Source organism: Diadema antillarum, unplaced genomic scaffold, assembly GCF_040938485.1.
Source record: "Diadema antillarum isolate AM-2024a unplaced genomic scaffold, OU_Dant_1.0 seq00001064_RagTag, whole genome shotgun sequence".
NCBI classification, from domain to species: domain Eukaryota; kingdom Metazoa; phylum Echinodermata; class Echinoidea; order Diadematoida; family Diadematidae; genus Diadema; species Diadema antillarum.
The window spans coordinates 350,756-375,644 of NW_027271890.1; the positions used below are offsets into that span (position 1 = coordinate 350,756).

General features: G+C 38.2%; 1 protein-coding gene across 1 annotated transcript; it reads left to right on the forward strand.

Moving 5' to 3' along the window:
* The first annotated feature begins 964 nt into the window (after positions 1-964).
* LOC139743273 (membrane-associated tyrosine- and threonine-specific cdc2-inhibitory kinase-like) lies at positions 965-24,417 on the forward strand. Its single transcript, XM_071653768.1, has 16 exons — positions 965-1,042; positions 4,435-4,582; positions 5,737-5,837; positions 6,695-6,777; positions 12,912-13,037; positions 13,635-13,710; positions 14,588-14,710; positions 15,147-15,238; positions 16,208-16,314; positions 17,081-17,226; positions 18,246-18,420; positions 20,024-20,133; positions 20,251-20,268; positions 21,251-21,339; positions 22,904-23,111; positions 24,385-24,417. The coding sequence occupies exons 1-16, from the start codon at positions 965-967 to the stop codon at positions 24,415-24,417; spliced, it is 1,713 nt and encodes a 570-aa protein (XP_071509869.1).
* Positions 24,418-24,889: the final 472 nt, after the last annotated feature.

Below are 24,889 nucleotides of genomic sequence, written 5' to 3' on the forward strand. Positions count from 1 at the left end.
ATGCTCGCTAGATAATTGACATTTGGACACCATTGCATTGGCCATCGCATATGCATTGGGGCATGCATAGGCACGCACTGCATTACAATTGCATTGCCATTGCATTGAAGTTGAACTTGCAGGGCAGCTATGAGGAGTTTAAGCAACATGTATAACTAAGCGTCAGAGGTTTCTTATAGTCTGTTATACCTGTGACAGGTAAACAAAAATCATCTCAAATAATATAGAGAGTAAAACTGAGAAATTTTGAGTAGGCTTACCTTTTAGCAGTCTTAAACTGGTGGTCTAGAAATACTTCGCCAGTCATACCCCATATATAACTATGAATGGGACTGTACTACGTGGCTCTACGTATGTGGACGTGTAACGTGTTTTATTTTCACCACATCACAAAATGGTTTTTACTCATATGTTTTTCCTCTCCAAAATTATTTTTTCTTTCTAAATAACTAAAAAAGAATTATATGAGTATTATAAACGAAAAATTTTTTTGACAAATATTGTGCCAAATTTGATTTTGTATATTTTATTTTACATTCATAAAAAACAATTCTCAACAACGCGCGCCTTTCAATTTTTCGCGCAATTGCCCTCCGTCCACTTGATTGCATGCTTCTACACTGTACGGAATTGCTCTCTAGCTCAGCACAGTAGTACACAACATTGGTGCATGCCTGTCGTACCGGCAGCGACGACTCGACTAGCGACGCGACGTTCGTTTGTTTGCTGTAATGTTAGAGCTCGTCGAGCTCACACACCATACACCACAGCACAGGGACAGTCACAGACGAGGAGTGAGCAGGGAGGTGCCAGGGCAGAGCTGAGGAGCGAGCCGAAACTGCAGGCAAAGAAGAGACAGTGTGTCAGTCTGCAGCGTAGCGGCTGCGTTCCGTCTGGTTGTATAAATACAAGATGAAACCCCATTCAGAGCAGAATGATGACCGGTCATAATTCTCGTCTGAGTATGTCTGCTTATGAATTTGCCTCTCCCGCGAGACCTGTGCCGAAGTTTTTTCAAGAGGCGTCATTTTCTCAGAAAAAGGTGAGTCACCAACCGATGCTGAACTCCCTGTTTATTCTTGACTTTGTGTGAAGATACAGCCATGTCGCTGTACACAGTGTCTACACTTGACAATATACAGTGACAGGGCTGTGTATACGATTCTATGTCTAGTTTTAGTATGAAGACAGTTGAGTTGTAGCAGTTAGAATATAACCTCTAATCGTGCTAATATCTAACGTTATAGTCTAAACGGGTGACGTCGAACCCATGAGTCTGGTGTAAATGTGAGATTATTAAGCTTTATATGGGAGGGTTTATGTTTGTTGCTGTAACTTCTAACAGTTAGGGCCTAGTGGTGGTGTTAACATGGATAGAGGCTTACGTGTAAGCCCTGTATCATCTGTATGGTTTTAGCTGTACTATTTTGTAGAATCTAATGTTAGATTCTACTGTACGCTGTATGGTATGCTGTGAAAAGTTGAGTGTTGCAGTTTGGAACAATACATGTAGTATTGTACATAAAATTATTTAATTTACGTAGTACTTTGTGTGTGCACAGTTCTAACGTGGGACAACTTATGTTATTCAGTTAGCCACCTACAGTTGTAGGTGATGATGTATCGTCACCCTATTAATTTAAGGATCTGCAGCTTGTTTTCATGGCACAGTATTTATGGCATTTGTTTGAGGCAAAACTAAGGCAAATTTGTTTTCAAATAGAATACGAATTTGCCTTAGTTTTGCCTCAAACAAATGCCATAAATACTGTGCCATGAAAACTGCACATCAAAACTGCCATCAAAACTGCACAGTTTTGAAATTTGTGGCTATCCTGTTGATTCTGAATCCCCATTGTGAAATAATGCCATTTTGTGTGTGCGATGCATTTTCATTGCGCAGCTTAAAAGGGTACCTCAACATTGGCACCCCCTTCCTCCATGGGCCATACATGTAGGTAATATGCACGTAAATTGCGCAGTCATGCGCCATGTTCGCATTTTACTAAGCGTATTTGTAAATAAACCGTGTTTAGTTTATTAGTTTGTTAGTGTGAAAATTGTGTTTTAGGTACCATTTGTGGACTTAGTGGTGAACACGCGTAACATGGACAGACCAAAATGCGACAAGACGGTCTGTCCATGTTACGCGCATTCACCACTAAGTCTAGAAATGGTTGAAAACACAATTTCCATTGAAATTTTACTTGTACAGCTGTTATTATCTTCTTTCATCAAAATTAAGCCATTCAATTGAAAAACAGCAAAGTTTCAATGAGCATTCATGATTTGACCTTCATACAATGTTAGTGCATGGATTTCTGTCCTGCATTATACCCATTCACCCAAAATTTGTAATTTTGGCATAAGTTTTAATAAATTGCTTGTTTGAAGCAATTTTGTGACAAAGTTATGTCTCATTGAAGTGTTCTAGAAGATCAAATTGTATTCAGGGGTATAATGTACTATAGGAAACAGTTCCCAATAAACAGACATCCCTGAAAAGTACCCATTTACTGTGTATACATTTTTCCAACAGGAAAAAAAAAAACATATGGTGATAGAGTAAACTCTTATCTTTTTATCAAACCCATTTCTTTTTTCTTTTTTTTTTGCATTACAACGCAAACACATTTTACATATTGTAGGTCACAAAAAACATGCACTCTTGTCTTCATCTTGGGAACCTGGGCACTATTTCATAAAAGATGTTACTGTTAGGATGGCAACTCTTGCTGGAATGACAACTTCCAATAGCAACAGCCAATCAGGAAGCTGGATTCTTGTCATTACCATGACAATTGCCATTCCAGCAAGAGTTGCTATCATAGCAAGTTTTTATGAAATGGGGCCCTCGTATGGCCAGGTTCCCATATGAGTTGCTCCAACGAGAACCTGGACTTACCAGGTTCCCATAAGGAACAGGTTGATTAGTAATTGACCACACAGCCTAATATAAACTGGGAGTTTGCTGGCACCCCTTGTATTAATCCTGTGTTACAATCTATGTCCCTTTGTCCCATTGTTGTATAGCTTTAAGCTATACAACAATATGACAAAGGGATATATTCACCTGACCATGTGTAACCAGGGAGGTGGGAAGTTCCCACCTCCCAGGTGTAACATTGTGCTGGTTTATTCACTCTATGGAGGGCAGTTACAGCCCCCTACTTGATTGTGCTTGGATTAGTCAGATTGTATTTTGACTTCTTGGAGAGAGGAGTCTGAGCTTTGCAGTACAGGTGTACTTAAAGACCCGAATAAATGAGTACAGCTGTATATGAATATAAGAACGACCCAAGTCCATGGAAAACCATTTCAAGTAAACTAAAAAAAAAACTTCAGTATCTTTTTTATTTGTCCAATAATATTCTATTTATCTGTGATGGGAAGGCAACATTGTATACAAATTAGAACATATATTATTATGACAATTAACATATTAATTGTGGAGAGGCCATTTTGTGTGGTGGACTTGGGTCGTTCTTTGATTCATATGGACTTGGGTCGTTCTTTGATTCATATACATGATATTCTGCTATAGAGATGAGAGAAGGATGAGAGAGGGCGCTATTATATGAATGTAAGAATGACCCAAGTCCTTCATTCTAACATTAATATAAGATTTAACTCATGCATTTCAGGCACTTCCGGGGGTAATTAGGATTTATGATTTATACACAAGATGAGTCCATGCATAAGCTACAATTTCCCATGTCAAACAGAATTTGGCCAAAAATTGGACTTGGGTCGTTCTTATATAATTCAGGTCTTCAAATGTTCCTGCATCTGAAGTAATCCGACATCTGAATGACTGTATTTTTCCTGTCTCCATATTCTAAGAGCTCAACAGTATATTTCATGTATGTTTTCAACTAATACAATACACGAAATTGCAATAGATTTCATATGTGGGTAGTAAAAACAAATCTGGTTTCAAACTCCGTACGTCACCAATTTCCGTTAATCTGGTATTCAATTCCTAGAGATATTTGTTCACGCAATACATGTAGCCTGTCCTCATTTAAGAAATTTTTGAAAATATACCTTCTAGCAAATCACACATAGTCATAGTCAATTTATCATATCATTTGTCTTATGTTTTTGTTTTGTTTTGTTATGTTATGTTTTGTTGTATTTGTTGGTTTTCTGTCCATGTCTACACTTTGTACCTTAAAAATCAATTATTTTGTGCATAATCGTAAGGGAACTTACTTCACAAGGCCTTTTGGCTTTTCTCAAGTTCTCTTTTTTCATTTTCACTGTTATATGTAAATGATTGATTATCCTTTTGTGTATTGTAAAAGCCAATACTGTTGTATTGTTTTATCCGAAAATGAGATGAATAAATGAATTGAATTGAATTGAAAAACAGTATGTATGTCCAGAGACTTCATTGCAGATTTGTTATTTTCTCGTTGCTTATAACCACAGCACCTACATGTAGGTGGCACACCCAGGGAATCACAGCCACCTCGTCTTCAGGGAAAGAGCCTTTCCTCTGTCAGCCGACTCTTTCCACACCGATCACGGACGGAGGAACACCAGCCGCGAAATGTGTCATTCAGGCAGTCTGAGAATTGTATCCTTTAGCTTTGTTACCATATATTCCGCTGATGAGAGAGAGAGAGAGCACCCTTTAATATCAATTTGGGAGATGTTTGTTCTCCATCATACCTAGAAAAGAGTATGCACATTGAGTATAGAAGAAGTTGAATTGAATTGTAAGGTCTTGCATGAAATCATATGTGCTCTTTGTCACCATACCTCTGCACGCCTAAAATACTTGTACACATTGTAGTTTTCATATTAAACTTCACAAATCTGGCATTTCTACATGTCCACCAAAATAGTGTAAATGTCATGTCTTTGTTGCATTTTAAATTGTACCAGTACCTCAAGGAAAGATTCTCCTCAATAGAAACAAAGGCTGTACAGTACAATAGATCCTACGTACCAGCGTATCTACATGTACAAAGTTCAGAAAGAAGCAAGGCAATGATGCACCAAGCCAAACTGAAACGAATGTTGTGTTTTTTTGTTGTTGTTTTTTTCAATTAGCCTATGATGGAGTTGCTTTTTTTTTTCTTCTTCTTCGTCTTCCTTTTTTTTTTTTTTTTTTGCTGATTCTAACAGATGTCTGGAAACAGTAATTCTCAGTTAATAGAGATCTAAATAAAAACCCTTTCTTGTTGCATGACCCAGGCTTTCCCAATTGATACATGTACGTGTGTACAAGGCACAATTTTATGAGAATGAGTGTGCTGCCTATAAACAAGTTTTTAGCTCGTAATATGCCTGGGCATGTGAACTGTCAAGTGATTTGTTTGTGCTGTTTGAAGTTCTTCAGTATATCCAGGGCTGTACACTAATCCATTTTTTTCGACTTGTCCTCGTCCGACCAAAAGATACCCAGTTTTTCTATAAAGTTTGTAACTGGTCCTTCTTTTTTTTTTCTTCTTCTTTTTCTTTTTTGACTAACTGACCCCAACAATGTTATTTTTATTTTTCACCACTCATACCTGACTAGTAAATTTGGCATTTCCTTAAAACTTACTGGCCCAACAGTGATTTTGGTGGGTCTGAGACCGCTGGACCAGTACAAGTGTTCAGTGTTTTATCCCTCACCCTTTATCGTGCACCTACAAGTTGTACATACTGTACTTGTATGTACGTGTACAATGTACTTGTATTCAATCCTTTCATTTGTTTCCTTGACTAGACTCTCCCGTACAGCTGTTTTAGCGAGTCCGCACTACAACCAGCACAGTAGCGCCCTATACTTTGATCAGTGTTTCACTGTTGAAGACAGACTAGGTGCAGGCTCCTTTGGAGAGGTTAGCAATACTGGTATTCGTATTCATTTTGACCTGTACACGTGTATTAAACATGCCATCTCGGACTGCTTTCTGCTGAAAGAATCTACACATTATCTCAAACAAACTGCAAAAGAAGGTGATTGTGGACTTTTTGTCAAAATGAGAAGCCAATGGATACCATAGCTTGATAACTAATTCCTGTCAGTAGATCTAAGAAAGTTTTAACCCGTTGGGGATGGACTGATTCACTACAACGTGCATTTCCCATAGACACCGTCCTCGAGTATACTCGGGACTCGTCAGTTGGAAATAAGTGGTACAAGTTGTTCTGTTATGTAGTAGCTTAGACTCTGCAGATCATGAAATTGGTGTACAATGTACCAGTATGCCAGTCAGAAAATGGTGATTTGATTATAAATGTCAGATATTCTAGGTTATTCTTGATTTTTATTTTGATGTGAATGTGTACAAGTAGACTGTTAAACTAAATAATGTTCAATAGAAGATAAAGCTTTTTCACTCTTAATTGTACAATGATAATGCTCAATGTATGACAACAAAGAACGTTGTCAATGAGCAACATAAAGTTTGCGTAATGGGAGTTGATGCATATAACTGTATGATGTGTTATAAGTTAACCAATATTTCGTTGTGCGCATGGCAGATTGTCATTACAGCGCTTCCCCGCGCCTGGCAGATTGTCGTTACAGTGTGGGAGTGCGCATGGCAGATTGTCGTTAGGGTGTGGGAGTGCGCATAGGGTTAACAACATTCTGCCATGCGCACGGAAGTGCGCTAACAACAATGTGCCATGCACACGACGATTTTTTTTTTTAAATCTGTCTGTTCTTTATATCTTTTGATGCATGCTAAAGGTATTCAAGGTAAAGAGCAGGGAAGATGGCAAATATTACGCTGTCAAGAGATCCCGGGAGCGTTTCAGGGGAGAATCTGACAAGTGAGTTGAGAGCAACCAAACACACACACACACACACACACACACACACACACAAACAAGACAAATCTTGCCTTGATTCTCAAGGTTTCAATGTTTTCTAGCACGCTGCGTGGGCCAAGACGTACACAAATTGTATAGTGATTTCTTGGGCTAACAACACCCTAGTTTAATAGTACTTCAAGAGCAGAACACACTACTTGTTTTCTGTGGGTATGGTGAATCACTGAATAACAACATATCAGTACTAGTACATGTACTGCCTCTTGTTACTTTGTCTTTTATTTTGAAAAGAGTGAAGTAAGAATCTCTACACCCGCACAAACAAGCCAAAATGTCTGACCAGTAGCAGGTCGAGAAAGTATCTGTACATGATACAGTATATACCAAAAGAAACTTTGCGTTAAATTTACGTGTAACGCAAGCGCCGATCGTTACTGCGTTAATCTTTCTGCGTTACAAAATTAACGATCACTGTGCGTGAATGATCGTTACAGATCGTTACTGTGCGTGAATGATCGTTACTGTGCGTTACAGATCGTTACTGTGCGTTAATTTTTAGATCTTGCGTTAGCGGACTTGTCATGTGGACTGGGAAGAAATCTCGGAAATTGCGAGACTCGGAGATGCCTGTCGTTCTTTATATTTACTACGGACAACTTCCTGCCGGCGGAGGGCATTAAAATAGCGATACAAATACCGAAAAGATTTTGTAGTTGAGCAGAACTCCCCTGGCAATGTCGTATTGTCATGGTCGTCAAATTTGTACTCATGGGCGCAGTCAATGGAATCGGGCAAGCGAAAATTTCGAAGCCACCTTTTTCCCCAGAGCCAACATTTTCCATCGAACATTGAACCCATGAAATCACGCATACGCAAGCCTAAAACTAACGCCGACTGTCTAACGTTAGCGATGTCACGATTTTTTACTGTCAGACACTTACCGAATTCAGGAAGGTGCAAAAGTCCATTTATATTCCAATACACAACGTGTGTCTCGCTGAATAACTGGTGGTAGTGTGTGGTGACAAAGCCGAGTATTTCGGCAGTAAAAGTAGCGGGCAGCAGAAGAAAATGTCTGCCACTTTCTGCTCGCATTATTACACTGCCAGCAGGTGAGACAAGTGGTGACTTGATAGGCACGCTTCACATGAAAGTTTACCCAGAAACATGAAAATCCCACGATGCCAAGGTGCCAGAGTGGGGAATGGGGAGGGGTGGGTAGAGAGAGAGACCAATCAACAGAAGAAACCGCGCGTACTGGCGCATTCTCGGAGGTCATGAACAGTCTGGGGTCTTGGAGATGAACAGAGAAGGAATGTTTAATTAAAGATAGCTCAAGTCGAAGACCCAGGATTACAAACGTTGATTCTTTTTTTTCCTCCTTTCATTTAACATGCCTTCACATTTATGGTTGCACTCCTTAAAAAAAACTCTCCTGCGATCTTTGTTAACTTAATGTAGCCGTTTAAAACGTCAAACTTACCATGAAAGTGTTACTACGTGTAATACAATAGTTAATACTATGCCTATTGCTTTATTCATATCTGTAAAACACAAATTTGACTACCAATGACAATAAAAAAATACTTGTATTTGTTTTGTGCGGAGATTTTTTGTCTTTGTCCTGACTAGTTCATATGAAATTTCTTATGTTTTTACGGCAGCATCAACAGCCTAAAATAAATTACTGAGAGATTTATAAATTATGAAATTTTTGGCAAACATCCACTTGAACTTCAGGCATGAAAAGCTCCTGATATTCAGCAAAAACAACTCAACAGATCAGAGACAAAGTTCCTTCTAATTTTGAAAAGTAGCACGCAGATTTGCTGGGCGTGGTAAGGTCCATGCTTTGAGATCGTCACAATCGTGTTGTCACCAGGGAGGTGGAGTGTCTCTCTTCTACTTCCCTGTTGTCACGGAGTAGTATCGGGAAGTTGTCACAAACTCCAGGATCACCCCTCCCTGCCAACTCCATGTTGCTCCCAGGGAGGCGGGAAGAGTCTCTTCCCACCTCTCTGTTGCTCCCCAACGTGCATCGTGAATGCGTGGCGTTTCTTGTCACCGTCCGTACCCGAGGCTGCTTTGTTGTCTTGGAATATTGATTCATTTCTTGTCATGACATGAGTGTAGTAATCGTTTTGCATGGCTATGTAAAAAAATTGTGATACAACGTATACTCAACTCGTCTTTGTGATTTTTTTTTCTTTCAGTCCAAAAGGAAGACAAAATAGTATCATGACGTTTGCAATTGTTCGAAAGGTCTGCTTTTGATAACTCACAGACTATCAAATCACCCTTGTTTTTCCCGCTCCCAGGCCCTCCAAATTGAGCAATCCACACGCGCGCGCAAATTCCTTTGCCATGTGGTTTTGCCAGCCAGCTGTCGGAATGTGCTTTGAAGTTACATTTCAGCCTGGCCTGGCTGGCATGAATGGGTGTCGAGTTTCAATCAATACCTACTGTTGTTTTATTCTTGTATTTGAACATGTCGTTTCACCTGACAACACACGGAGATCGGGAAGGTTTAGGGCTGGGAAGAGGTTTTTGTTGTGTGTTGCAACCTAATCCGGGCAATTAACCCCAGAGGGCAATTACCCCCCCCCCCCCCCCCCCCCCCTCCCCCGCTAAATACTCGTTAATGGTAAGGTTAGAGTAAAGATTAGGGTTAGGTTTAGGGTGAGGAGTTTGGGTTATGGTTAGGATTAGGGCCAGGGGAAGGGTCCGGGGTAATTGCCCTGGAAGAAAAGAGGGACACGCTTTTGTTCTTGGTCAAATCGATTTTCCTATGGTGATGCTGTGGAGCTAGAAAGGAACAAAAAAAAGCAATTATGACGTCTGGCGTACTTCCGGGACGTCTTATTTTTCTTCCACTCTGAAAGTTCCTATTGTTTGGCGTTATCACTGTCGTTAATTGTTATATAGTTACCCTCTTTCGCATTATAAACTTAAAGTCCATAGAACATTCATACGCATTAAGATCACACTCGAAAAGCTATACTGGTGTGTAGTTTGAACACAGCAAAATGAAATAACGAATATCCCGCAGATTTACCAAAATTATGCGTCATGTGGGTCCATTCATTTTCTTTTCTTTTTTTTTTTTCATTTGTCTTCTTGTCGATGTGGGGGGTATAGATTCAGGATATACTTTTCCTTTTCCCCTTTCGGCCCGGTGCGATTACTCCTGGTGCTGACATTCTTTCTGCTCGTCTTCCGATTATACTGTTGTAAATAAATGCAAACTCTAATGCACATGGAGCCCCAGCTGTATCGGAAAAAAAAAAAAAAAAAGTCTATCTAAAGTTGACCTGCAAGTACATGTACTTAAGTAAAATCTGAATCAATTAGCCATGGTACGGGTTTGCGGTTTCAATCCCCTCGAAGCCCGATATTTGCCTTTCAGCAAGACACTTTATCCACAAAAGGCCAGGGCTCCACACTAACTTTCATTTCGGTGGCCCGATCGGGCCACCAAAATGATTGATTTTTATTTTTTGGTGGCCCGAAAAGAAAAACAAACAAGCAAAACTATCGGTCCTACTAAACATAGAAAAATAAATATCAAGTATTACTGAAGTGATACAGGTACCCACGTCTAAAATAAGGAGAAAATTTAATCATCTTATACCGTTATTCTGAGTTCTAAGATTTCACAAATATATAGGCTTATAATAGATTTTTATAAAAGTTGATGCCTATCAAATTGGTCAAAATTTACGTTTGAAATGAGAAAGTGGGAGCATTTGCAGACATTAAACATCCGACATTTGTTTTAGCATCGTAAAGAGCCAAAAAATTACCGTTATTTATTTCTGGTGGAAATTCAAGCAATCATTCAACATTTACGAGTATTTTGACACCTTCCGGAGCCGAATGTTACCGTTAATCATTTTCAAATGTAAAACCAAGCAACCGGCATTCATTCTATCATCTTACGGACCTGAATATCATCCTTATTCATTTCCGAACGTGAAAGCAAACATCCGCTCTTTATTTTATCATCTAACTGAGCCGACTGATACCGTTTATAATTTCCAAATGTACAAGCAACAATCTGTTACTTATTTTAGCATCGTACGGAGCAGAATATTACCGTTATTCATCTCCAAATTCAAAAGCAAACACCCGACATTTACTTTATGATCGAAGGAGCCGAATGTTACTTCTGTCCACTTCCGAAAGTGAAATGAATCATCTGACATATTTCAGCATCGTACGGAGCCGAATGTTATACTGTTTTTCACATTCAAACGTCATCCGACATTAAATTTACCATCAAACGCAACTGAATGTTATTGTTATTCATTTCGAAATGTTAAATTTATAGCAAATGTCTGATATTTATTTTAGCATCTAATAATTATGGAGCAGAATGTTACTGCTTGTCACTTCCGAACGTCGAAAGCAATCATCTGACATTTATTTTGGCATCTTCCGAAGCCGAATGTTATTGAGCACTATTTACTTTCGAACGTAAAAGCGAACATTCGGCATTTCATCGTCGTACGGAGCTGAATGTCATTGTTATTCATTTCCGAACGTCAAAGGGATCATTCGACATATACATGTATTTTAGTATCTTCCGGAGCTGAATGTTATTGCCATTTACTTTTGAACGTAAAAGCGAACATCCAGCAATTATTTCATCATCGTACTGAGTTGAATACTATTGTTATTCATTTCCAAACGCCAAAGCAAACATTCAACATTTATTTTAGCATCTTCCGGAGCTGATTGTTATTGCTATTTACTTTCGAACATAAAAGTAAACATCAGACATTTATTTATCATCGGACGGAGTTGAATACTATAATTGTTATTCATTTCCGAACGTCAAAGCAAACATTAACTTTCACCATCAAACGCAGTTAAATGTTACTGTTATTCATTTCGAAATTTAAAAGCAAACATCCGACAGTTATTTAGCATCGTATGGAGCAAAATATTACTGTTATTCACTTCCGAACGTAAAAACAATCATCTGACATTTATTTCAGCATCTTCTGGAGCCGAATGTTATTGCTATTCACTTTCGAAAGTAAAAGCAAACATCCAACATTTATCTTGTCGTTGTACGAAGTTTATTATTATTGTTATTCATTTCCGAACGCCAAAGGGATAATTCGACATTTACTTTAGCATCTTCCAGAGCTAAATGCTATTATTATTTACTTTCGAACGTAAAAGTAAACTTCCGGCATTTATTTTATCATCGTATACGGAGTTGAAATTCGTTATCATTTATATCCGACCGTCAAAGCAAACATTCGACATTTATTTCAGCATCTTCCGGAGCCGTATTTTATCCCTATTCATTTCCGAACGCAAAATCAAATATCTGACATTAATTTCAGCACCGTACGGAGCTGAATCTTACCATCATTCATTTCCAAAAGTATGAGCAAACATCCGACATTTATTTTTGTATAATACGGAGTCGAATATTGCCGTTATTCATTTCCAAAATTAAGAGCAAACATCTGACATTTATTCTAGCAGCTTACGGAGCCGATAGTTACCGCTGTTCATTTTCAAAACTGAAGGCAAACATTCGGCTTTTTTGGTGGCCCGGCGTGCGTTTTTGGTGACGCCGGTCGCAAATAAACCATTCGCGAAATCGTGATTCGATTCGCGAAAAGACTCCGCTAAATCGCTACACTCGGCAGGGGCTACGTCGTCCTTTCACCAGGTCTCGTTTCAAAACCAAAATCTCGTGTGAGTTCTTGCGTTACCTATCGTTAATTTTAACGAAACATCGTTAATTTGCGTGAGGGATCGTTACTCATCGTTACCCATCGTTACTCATCGTTACTACAAACGTTAATTTTCCCGATCGTTACTTTGCGTTACTAACGATCCAGGTGAAACCGCTTGCGTTAATGAAACGTTAATGTTGATTAACGCAAAGTTTCTTTTGGTATATACTGTATGCAAAACTTAGTAGAATACATCAGGGAATCTTTTGAATAGATTTCTGACTGATTTTCTTCGAACTTTTTCGATGTGTTCTATTGATATTGATGCATTCACTCAATATACATGTATTTCGGTTTCACTATCCTCTGAAGGAGATTCTGACTAAAGTTCCTTGTCTGATTGACACCATGTGTTTCTGTTTTTGTGGTTGCTAGGAGACGGAAGCTGGAGGAGGTGAGGAAGCATGAGAGTTTGTCGAGACACCCGAACTGTGTTGAGTTTCATCGGGCGTGGGCTGAGAGAGGACACCTCTACATCCAGACCGAGCTCTGCAAGATGAGGTGGGTTTGACACATCACTCTTCATCAACGTAGATAGACATGGATTATCTGCGTTTGAGTTATAGTCATAGTAATAAAAAAGAAATCAAAGGCAATCATAGTCATATTAATAAAAAAGAAATCATTAGCATACATACATCTCGATAATGACAGCTGTAGCTCTTCTTAAACTGTTGAGGACGGTTTGATTTTGCTACAACACACATTTCCCATAGACACCTGCCTGAGTATACTCGGGACTCATCCTCAACGGGTTAAGCATCAATTGCTCACGCAGGTGATCAGTAATCTTATCATGTAGATGGACGTCCCAGTCAAGCTTTTCATAGCTTGTGACGATCCAGACAATATTTTGCATATTTGTGAATAATGTATGTATAATTATGCATTTTGTGAATAAATCAAATCAAATCAAATCAAATCAAATATTCAGCAGTTGTAGTGGTGATGGTATTACTTGTGCTATCATCGTTATTGTTGTGATTATTACTATTGTTTTTGCTGTTGCCATTGTTGATAACGGTGTTATTTTGACTATCATTGTAATTGGTATACTTTCTTTTATTTTGTTTGTCCGTCCTGATCTTTGATCCGTAGTTTGCAGGCGTATGCAGACCAGAATCACAACATACCTGAGAGCATTCTATGGAGCTTTCTAGTCGATCTGATACAGGTGAGACTTCAAGTGATAAATGTGACCGTGCATCACAAAACCAACAAAAAGTGGCACCCCTTGATTTTGCATGAGGACTCAAGAAAGGTGAAATAGGTCAACCAAGTCAATTTTGACTCTTTCATATTTTCTGAAAGAGCTATCCTTCATCTACATTATTCCTAAGTTTGCGATCATAACATGAATGGGAAAGTGTGTTTTCATCAGTTTTTCTACAACCCTTTTTTGGGGGGACTATTTTAAATGATCAGGTATATGTCTTAGAGACCTCTTTTTATTTCTTGAAATCCTTTGCACTCTCCTCACTTTCAACTCTTATAAACTTTTGAAAGGATAATGCTACTGCTGTGAAATTTGGCATTAATCATGGACAGGATGTGTTAACAAAGCATGCTCAATTTCAGCTTAAACTGATAATCCCTTCATTGTTGTTACTCCAGTGGCTTACATCCTGTGTTTTGTCCCTTTCATTGCATAGCTCACACGGCTTTAAAAGATTAAGCTCCTGAATAGACCCTGTACTTCAATGCCTCTTTTCTCATCTCGCACTCTTCCAGAGTGTGTGTGTTCTTTCCAAAGTTTAAATATTTTAGGGGGAGTCCATTTGATTTGAGTTATACATCATTTTAAAGCTTAAAGTCTGCTCTTTCAGAATCTGCCCTTAACTAAAAATCCCTGTCTGGCGACTTTTTGTTGGTTTTGTGGTGCAGTGTCACAAATGAAGAGTTTGATTGCAAAATTGGTAAGGCACCGTTTTTAAACACTTCAAAGTAACTACTTCCACTTCTATTGCTTTCATTGATGTTGCCACCACCATAACTAATTGTCAATATTATAATGATTTTTGCTCATTGCCATGGTGGCATCCATCCTTCAGGGCTTGAATCACATGCACGACCATGGTCTTCTTCATCTGGACATTAAGCCTGAGAATATCTTCATCTCCTACGAGGGGGTTTGCAAACTTGGCGACTTCGGCTTGTCAGTGCATATTACGGAGGTGAGTTGGACAATTCCTGTCCTTCTACATGTTTTACATTGATGGGGGGGGGGGGGGGGGGGGGGGGGGGTGAAATGAAAAGTTCAGAAAGAAAGTTAGCTTGCTGTACATCCCATCATCAGAGTTCTTTTTAAAAATTCCCCCATAAAGTTAGTTTTGAGAGTTATTAAAGCTCATGCGAAGCTCATGCAATATTGGAATTGTAAATTGTTTGAATTGGAATTTTAGTCCATGGTACCTTATTCAGAACCTCACTACATTCCTCTACAAATGCACTTTGAAAGACCTGCACACAAGTGTTTCTCAAGCTTTTAAAAGATTTGATGATTTTATACACTGATCTGACATTGGTATAGTTTACATTCTCATTTATTTGCTTGTTTGTTTGTTTGTTTGTTTGTTTTTTACCCTCTTCATGTGACTTGTCACATGACAGGATCAGGTGACCGATGCCCAAGAAGGTGATCCCAAATACCTCGCCCCAGAGCTCTTGCAGGGCCACTTTGGCAAGCATGCTGATGTCTTCAGGTGGGTAGAATCCGAACTCAGAGAAGTTTGATGGGAGAGGTTGAAGCAGTGATGATGAATGTACTATGTTGATAGGGAGGATTGGAGATGGGTGAGATCTGAAGTCGTTTGCTGAAAATTATTCTGTCTCTTTGGATAAGGTTTGATATGATCAATCAGACATAGTAGGTGTGAAGAATGCATATTTTTATTTCATCAGTGTAAGCCTTTGAGAATTGTCAGCCATATACTGAACATGTTTGTTACTATCCACGAGAGTCATTCACTTGAATAAAATCAGCTGAAAACTTGGAAAATATGCCCTGATGTTCTGTAAATATTGTTTTTGTGCCATGTTTATGTCCTCTGCATTGATATTTTTGTCCTATGCTGCAGCCATGTCTGCTGTCCTCATTCAGTATTGAGTTGAGGTGTATTTGTATATATGTATTTTTAAGATGTGTGTGTATAAAGTCAAGCACATATCTCACTTCGACATATAAAATGTCCTCTTGTTTGTTTGTTTGTTTTTGTGTTTTTGATTTGTTTTTAAAGGGGTGGGAGCATTCATTTTTTGTATTTTACTTCCTCACAATGTGTCTATTTGCCTCTGTATTTTTCTTTCTCTTGCGTCACAATAGTGAGAAAGCTCACTTTAAAGTTTCAAGCGTTTTCTTTTTTGATACATTTTGTCTCCCTCTCCCTGTCCTCTCTATGTTTCTCTCACTCTCTCTTTATTTTTATCTCTCTCTTTCTGTTTATATATTTATCTATCTATCTATCTTTCTATTCATCTATCTATCCACCTGTCTATCTATGTATCCATCTGTCTATCTATCTATCTATCTTCTATCTATCTTTCTATCTATTTATTCATCTGTCCATCTATCCATCTATTCATCTATTTATCTATCTATCCATCGCTCTTTCTATCTATTTATGCATCTATTTATCTATCTATCTATCTATCTCTCTTTCTTATTACACTAGTCTGGGAATCACGATACTGGAGTTGGCCAGTGATCTCGAACTGCCACGGAATGGAGAATCTTGGCATGACTTGAGAAAGGGAAGGATACCATGGCAACTTACAGCAGGTAGGAATGATAATCTTTACCCAGGGAAACAGGGATATCCATCTGGCTACAAATATCATCACTTTCATCATCATCATTATTGAAAGTAGTAGTAGTAGTAGTAGTTTTGTAGTAGTAGTTTTTTACTTTTGTTAATACTATTGTAGAAGTTGTTGTTATTATAATTATTGTTACTGCTACTACTGCTGCTTCTACATGTACTACTATTACTACTAATACTATTATTATTATTATCATTATTATTGTCATTGACATTATCATCATCATCACACCCTGTGATAGTAATAACATTCAATACCTTCATTTCTGCATCTTCCGATAGGAGTGAGCTTTAGAACGTTCAGAACGTTCAGAACACGCCCTCAACCCCCACTCAGATTTCCCTATGTAGCTTTGACTGATATTAAGTCTCACAAAAACATCAAATTTCATAGCACTTTTTTACTGCTTGTTCAGTTGTCGTGGAACCTTCAAAGTTTTGTTTTGTTTCCAGTTTTCTTTTTTCATCATCAGTTACCATAGAGCTGATGTTCAACCTGAAATTTAATAGATGCTTCTTCCCAATTAGCCTCACTTGCAGGCCTTACATGTATACAAATATGCATGATATGAAAAAGAAAAAGAAGAATAACAACTTGTTGGCTATTTTAAAGAAAGATATCACCCAATCACTGTCATTTTTTTTTTTTTGTTTAAAGAAAAATAAACTTGATGAAGTCTTTTATTCTATTATTTTCTTGTCACTCCCTCTTACATCGTACACCAGGAATTTCTCCTGCCTTGAAGCATCTGATTGAGAGCATGATGGACCCAGATTTCAGGAGACGTCCCACACTGGCCGCCTTGATGGAGTCGAGAATGGTCCAACAAACCATCGCCTGGCAACGCAGACAAAGACTCCTCAAAAGAATTGTGAGTGTCGTCTTCGAAAGGGAGAGCTTGTTATTTTCCACAATATAATGATCATCCCCTGGAATGACAAGACCTTTAATCTCAAAAATCACTAAATTTTCAACAGAGAAAACAAAAAGTTTGTTTGTGCAACATTCTTGCAAAATAACATCAATATTGATGCCAAATAATTTTTGTTTTGGATTGCACAGACAATTTAAAGGCTTTTAAACTCAAAATAATATACAATGCATATTTGATATTCTAAATTGAGGTAGGAGCTTTTTTTAGTATAATATGTCAGTTGAGATACATGGTCTGGTCACCATTGGCATTCTATGTTATTTTTTGTTCATCAAATTTTTTTATTGGAAAACATAGTCTGATTATAGAAACATTATTTCATTACTTGCACATATTATGACAAATCCAATATAGAGCGTGGCCATCAAGTTTACCATACTCATTGCATATTTTGAGAACATTTAGAATCACTGAATTTATAGCAGCAGTGGCCAATTTTGATAAATCATTACAACTTGCAGTCAATGCAGTCACCATAGCAGCAACTAATATGCTTGGAATTTGATTGGCTGTTTGGCTGTTGCTATGGTAGCTGCAACTTTGACAGTTTGCCATTGTTGTAAAGTGTTTAATGATATTCCTACAAAGAATGGACTATGAATATTGAACAAATTACTGTAAATGAGGAATGTGCAGGTGCATTTTAATTTCGCGAATTTTGCGAGAGCCAAGATTCGTGAAATTAAAATGCATGCAAAAGTTTTTGTTTACACTATATATGCATTGAATGTTAGAGGCAACTCACGAAAATCTCATGCCACTAAAAAGGCCGTTGGCCCCAATTTGCAAAATTACATTCCGTGAAAATATTGTGTTTTACAGTATACAAAAAAAAATGAAGATTATGCAAAACATTTGTTACAAATTGATGCTTTATTCTGTTCAATGACTGAACATTGTATGTGATGTTTCTCTTTCTTAGAATTTTACTTTTATTTTCTTCTTTCTCTGTTCAGTGGAAGAAATTGTTTGGGTGGATATCCGTGCTGTTTGCCATCATCGTAGGTGTTGTCTTCAGAATACTGAAACCTCTCGTGGGTAGTCGCTATGGCAACCAGAGGTTGGAGGAGGCTGATGGTGTCTCAGACCGACCCCGACATCCATCAGAGTGGGATCTCAGTTTCTCAGATGGTAAAGAGCAGTTTTCATTTTCATCCATGTAGCGTTGATGAATACCATTTTGGTGATGTATTCAAATTGTATGAGTCCTTTGTTCACAAAACTTGCCATTTAAGGATAAGTTCACCTTAGTTACATGTGTTAATTGAGTGAATGCAGCAATGTATAAAGTAGAACACACCAGTGAAAGTCTGACAATCCCTTCAAAGTTATGAAGTTTTGAAGTTTCAGTGCCACCATGGATGAGAACACTACTAGTTTATGATGTTGCATGCGTAGAACAATATAAAGCAAACATTAAGGAAATTCAACATATTTTCACTTTTCTGGCATGATAAAAGAGCACTTGACTTGCCTCTTTCAGAAGGCAAGGGTAAAGATATTACCCTTAGCATGTACATCAGCAACAAGTTGAGGGATTGAGTACTTTTAAAGAAATAATAAATTTTGTGAAATTCCCTTTTTATTTTCTTCATATCATTCTACACATGTGATGCCACAAAGCATAGTTGTCTTCTCATCCAACCATGGTAGCACTGAAATTTCCAAAATTCGTAACATCTGAATAAATTGTCAGATTTCCCTCAAACTTTCACTGGTGTATTCTATGAGTTATTGCTGCATTCACTCAGTCCACAGAGGGGAACTTGTCCTGTAAGCACATGCAGAAAATATGGTCCCTTTCCTTCTTCTTCTTCTTCTTCTTCCGGTAAAGTGCTGCCCTCAAATGGTCGAGGATGAACGCACTGTGAGAACATACGCATACGCCGCATCGGGGCAACAGAAATTTGAATACAGGTGCAAAATATTTACAGGTGCAAGTAAAAATCTCTGGATGAAGAGTTACAACCTACATACTGTAGCTCCCTCAACGCAGATTTGAAGGCGATGAGGGATGGGTATGCAGCGGGATCAACAGGCAGGTTGTTCCAGTCGTGGATGGTGCGTGGGAAGAATGAGCTGGCATATGCTGTAGTACTTGTGTGAAGGATAGTAAGCAAATAATCAACGCTGGTGAAGGTGATGGGACAAACTATCACTTCCGAGGCAATCTGGATGTAGCTATCTTTCCGAAGCGCAGCTGAGGAAAGATAGCGTACACATTTTAGATCGCCGAGGAAGTGATAGTTTGTCTCATTGCCTTAAACTAAAAGTTGATTATTTGCTCTATATTCCACATCTAGGGTCCTAGAAATTCCCATTTTATTCCACATCTGAAACCGTTTTAGCTGTCTTTAGGTATCCTTAGGACTTAGGCTACGTGTGCGCGTAGATATCAAAACAATGAATTTGCTGTGTGCACCGCGCGGCACCGAAGTGAAAGTGCATTGCACTGTGTACTATCAAGTGACTTAGGTCACATGATAGTCCACAGTGCAACGCACTTTTATTTCGCGCGTACTCATCTTGCGTTAGGACTGTGTGGACTGTGTGGAGATCAGCGAAACTAAAGGGACTATCAACATGGAGTGTAACGAACTTTTCGTCTCAGGTGATGTGATGGGCAAAACTACGCTTCATCACGTGATCAGCTCTGGGCCAATCCTATTGCAACATTCTTAGCATGTGGAATATAATGAATGCTTTCATTATTATCCTTCCCTTCTTCTTTCAGATGAGATTTTTGAGAGTGACATCTCTCATGGTTCCCTGGGTTGTCCACTTGGCAGCCTGTCGTTTTCTAGTGAGGAAGAGCCAAATGCAGTTTCACATAGCGGAAGCAGAGTAAGCAGGTGAGGTGGTGTTCACACAACTTGTCTTTTTTCAACACATTCATTTTCAAAGTGGATTTGGCAGGGGTTAGTGTAATGCCATATTTTAAATAACCAATAAAGACATTAGAATCAAATGAATATTTTGGTACTGCTTTGGGTAAACAATGTAGCATGTATTGAGAAACTTACACAGTATAACAAAGTGCAAATGAGTTGAGGTAGTGATGTCACAGCAGCACAAGCTGCACATTGGCATGCAGATTTTAATTCAATTCTATCTCAGGAATACAATACGTAAGAATGAATGTTGCCTGGTGTAGTCAATATTTGTCAACCTCGTTTAAGTCGAAACACTGGGAGAAATCCTTCCTGTGATGAATATCAGTATGATGATCATTGTGCAAGTTGATTCCCCTAAAACCAAGAATGTTATCCTGTCCCTTCGGATTTGACTAAGGCAAGGCTGACTGAATCGTAGGAAGCTAATAACTTCGCATTTGTTACTTTGAGGAAGCAGCATTTAGTTTTAGAATTATTTATTTAAACAAAAATATGAAACTTTAATCATTTCTACAAACAAAAATAATGTTAAATTTGTTGGCATGGTTGCGTGGTATTTCTTTATTCCCAGGAGTCGATTTGATCATACAATGTAGAGTTACATTTGACTTCAAACCTTCTGATCATCTTACAAGGAGGACACGTCATAGCCAAGTTGGATAAAAAAACGCCTGTCTCTGAATTACGTGAGTGTGGTTTGGGTTCGTGGGTTCAAGCCCATGCTAAGCCTGATACGTTCGCTCTTAAGCAAGACACATTGACCACACAATTGCTGTTCTCCACCCAGGAGTATAAATGGGTATGCAGTAGGATGAGAATGTTTATGTTGGTTGATCAGCATGTGTGCGCCTGTAAAATGGCTGCGACTGGCTGGAATGCTCCCCAGGAAGTGGAATGTGAGCACTGTCAGTGCTGGTTGGAAATAATGTATCCAGTGACCAGGGTAATAATAGTCTGTAAAGCGCATTGACGTTCTCAACAAATCTGAAATGAGTCAAATTGGAATTAGCTTTTCTATTTAATGACACCATATTATCTGAATTATTCTTTCTATCAGGAGTTTCCAGATACCTGCTACACCCATGCACATGAAGAGCGTAAGGGGCCCCACTCCCAGAAGTTCGTCTCCGATATCTACTGGAATTGTCTCCACCAGGTGAGACCACTTCTCTACTGGAAAAGCTTTTAATTTTGCAAGGGTTTAATTTTTGTGAATTTCCCGTGCAGTGGACTCACATTGTAACAAAGTCCTCTGGGGGGTGTTTCATAAAGCTGTTCGTAAAGTTACGAACAACTTGCGAGCGACTGGTGATCAGTTCTGATGTGCTATACTGTATCAGAATTTCCATAATTCAGCACAAGAACTGATCACCAGTCGCTCGTAAGTCGTTCGTAACTTTACGAACAGCTTTATGAAACACCCCCCTGGACTGGCAATTTTCTTTCATTCTATTGAAATTTTGTTATAACCGAACAAATAAACAATAAAGAACAAAGAACAGATAGTGTTTGGTCTGAATTTTTACTTTGTTGTAACCGGAATTTCGTTATCACCGTGTTCGTTATAACTGGAGTGCACTGTATCACTTTTGGGCCGCAAATTTAACAACAAGGAAAAATATCACCATGGCAATGCACAGTAGATTGGCAGAGTGAACAGTGGCATCAGTGGTAAATCGCAAAAACAGCATCTCACGAAAATTACTGTGACTAAGTCCTCACTTGCGAAAATATCTCTATGCTAATACTGTATACGCCATATATTTTGAGAGTCTAAATTTTCGCGAATCGGGAATTCCCGATGATTTCATGAGTGGTTAAATTCGCGATTGTGGAGTCCTGTACTGAACGGAAAAATGTACACGCGTACGTCACATCCACATCGGGATTAGAGTCAATATTTTTGTGTATCTTTAATGTTGCGAATAGCACCTGACTCGCGAAATTTGCGAAAATAAAAACCTCGCGAAATATTTGGCGTATACAGTATATTATCATACACAGTAAACATACTCAATTATTAAAGGAACTGTACAGTACTGGTTGAGGTGGGGATTCATGTTTTGAACATTCTTAAGTGAGATAATGAGAAACCTCTTATGAAATATGAAAAAGCATGTAATTCTAAGAAGGATTCAATGTTTATTTGATGAAAATTGGTTTTCAAATGGCTGAGATATCCCAAAAAGTGATGATAATAAAAGGTGACAGGCCACGCTTTTTATTAGAATTTCTTTGTTTCACCTTGTTTTTGGATATCTCAGCCATTTCAAAACCGATTTTCATCAAATAAACTTTTGATACCCCTTAGAATTGCATGCTCTTTGACATCTCATAGAGTGGTTTCTGAATATCTCGCAAAACATCAAAAGCTAAATCCTCACATCAACCAGAACTGTACACACCCTTTAACTACTCCCATTAGTAATGGTAAACAGGTAAATCCCTAAAATTACTTGTCAAATATCAAGGTCAAAAGTCTTCAAATTGTGATTGAATATCTACTGGTATTGTTCTTTCTATGTTTTCAGACTTTTTCAGTGTCTGTAGGTAAAGGTTTTTGTAGGATTTTGAAATGTCTGGTATTAGAGACTATGACTTGACTTAACTTGATTTAAACAGTTTGAATTCATTGTTACGCCTATGACCTTACCCTGTCCTAGTCCTGTACTTTCGTCAAACATTTCCCCCATGTTATTGACCCTAACCTAATGACGCAGACTGAACCAGCACCCGAGCCCCAACGTCAGCTTGGTCCAGAGCTCCCGTAGGTCTCACACCGCATCCCGCATCATGGGTGGAACCCCCAGGGGAACCCCCAGAGGAACCCCGAGGGGAACCCCCAGCAAGCTCAACTTCAGCTCTGCATCGGAGGAGAGCGACACTGAGAAGAAGATTAGTATGATTGAACCCAGAAGCCTCAGTTTGGTGAGTTATAAAACAGATGTCATATTCCATTCCATTTCATTTATTTCCAAATTTTCATTAAAAAAACAAAGGAAAAAGTGAGAATAATAACATTGCATTAGGTAACAGTATACATGTACATACACAAAAAAAACACACAACAAAGAGAAATAGAAAAAAAAAAGATTAAAAAAAGGAAATTCTAAGAGAGAAAATGGAGGAGCCAGCAGAGGCCATTGGCCTTTCTACGGCTGGACTCCCACTTGACAAATTGTATGCACATTATAAGATGCGCTTGAAAAGAGGGAAAGAAAGACAAATAAAAGAGGCAAAACTATGAGTGAAAAATATGTTAAAAGATACACATTGCAGACATCACATGAATGTTTGATTAAATTTCTACAAAAACTTCAATTATAGTTATTCAACAAAAGTCTTGTATTATATCTACGTTTAAAAGAGGCAAGGGAAGGGCATAACTTCATTTCATCAGGTACAAACATGAACTCCTTGGTATTTAACAGATCTTTGCAATGTAACGTATCTAAGACTTTTTTGTTTGTTTGTTTGTCTGTTTGTTACACTACTGATATCAGAAACCAATGTAATGGTTCCACTATTGGCAGTTTGTTTTACAGAACTTTGTGCATTTCAAAACTCAATTCGAAATTCTGAGTTTGAATTCTGTTCGTCCCCATGTCAAATTGCCACGAAATGTACTACTAGCAGTCTCACACTGGTGCTTAAATACTAATGTGTGTTTACCAGTAAAAACCAATAATTTTACATGGTCAAAATGGTACACCTGTCTATACGTAAGTCATATCTGTGCCTATTGCGCACAGATGAAAGTCTGAGAAAAGAAAAATGTAAAGGTATAAGGCATTAACTTTTTTCACAGCGTTTGATATCTGTAGAACCAATACGCATTAGATGTACTTGTGTATGTACACTCAGTGGCACAAAAGTACACAAACAGATGAAAATTGTACATGGAATTGATGTAAATGTCCATGAACGCTGTATATTATTTATTACGTTCTCTTTCAACAGAAATTATGACCGTGCTGTAGGTATTTCAATGGCATGTGTTTTTTTATTAAAGCAAACCAGATAAAATAAAACTCTTCATTCGCCTAGAGGTCCCCTTTAGGTTCGAAATGCCAAACTCGAGTAGCATGATAGCATGTTCCAGGAACAAGAGACAAAAAATAAGGGGTGATGATCAAACATGCAATTTTATGTCACAAGTAATCGATGTGTTGTTTTCTGCTGTCTACGTTTCATGTTACAGGAGTTTGAGCAACTTGGTGATGAGAGTGACTGATGGACGGAACAGTATCGTGATGTCTGTCAGCTGTCTGTTCCTAGGAGTGACATATCCTTGTTTAATACTGGGAAAATGAAGAGTTTAATAGCAAAATGAGTTATCTCCATTTTTGTTAAGTTTAGATATTTGTGAATAAAGCTGCTAAAAACAAGAAAAAAACACTGAGAGAATGCAGAATATTTTAATCATAACTTCAAGAATATTCCTTATTATGTTACAAGTGAGGTACCAATGGAAAGGTTTTATTTTGCTCTATGTGATGATAGACATGATTTTAAATGCTTAAAAGTGGCTCTTAGCCCATTTTGCAATGAACCGTTTCAGATGAAGAAGATAGATGTGCAATTAATGATGATGGTTACAGAAGGAATTGGGGGATTATAAATTGGTTGTTCCCCAACACTATGTGGTTTCACACAAATTTTCAGGAAGTAGTGAAATATTAGAGTGATGTAAAGAGGATATGAAA

Bases quoted from the DNA above. Each gene is read 5' to 3' on its own strand.
- LOC139743273 (XM_071653768.1), top strand. From the start codon at position 965: ATGTCTGCTTATGAATTTGCCTCTCCCGCGAGACCTGTGCCGAAGTTT. The intron at 17,227-18,245 runs GTGAGTGTCGTC...TTCTCTGTTCAG, and splicing joins AAAGACTCCTCAAAAGAATT to TGGAAGAAATTGTTTGGGTG. The intron at 18,421-20,023 runs GTAAAGAGCAGT...TTCTTCTTTCAG, and splicing joins GGATCTCAGTTTCTCAGATG to ATGAGATTTTTGAGAGTGAC.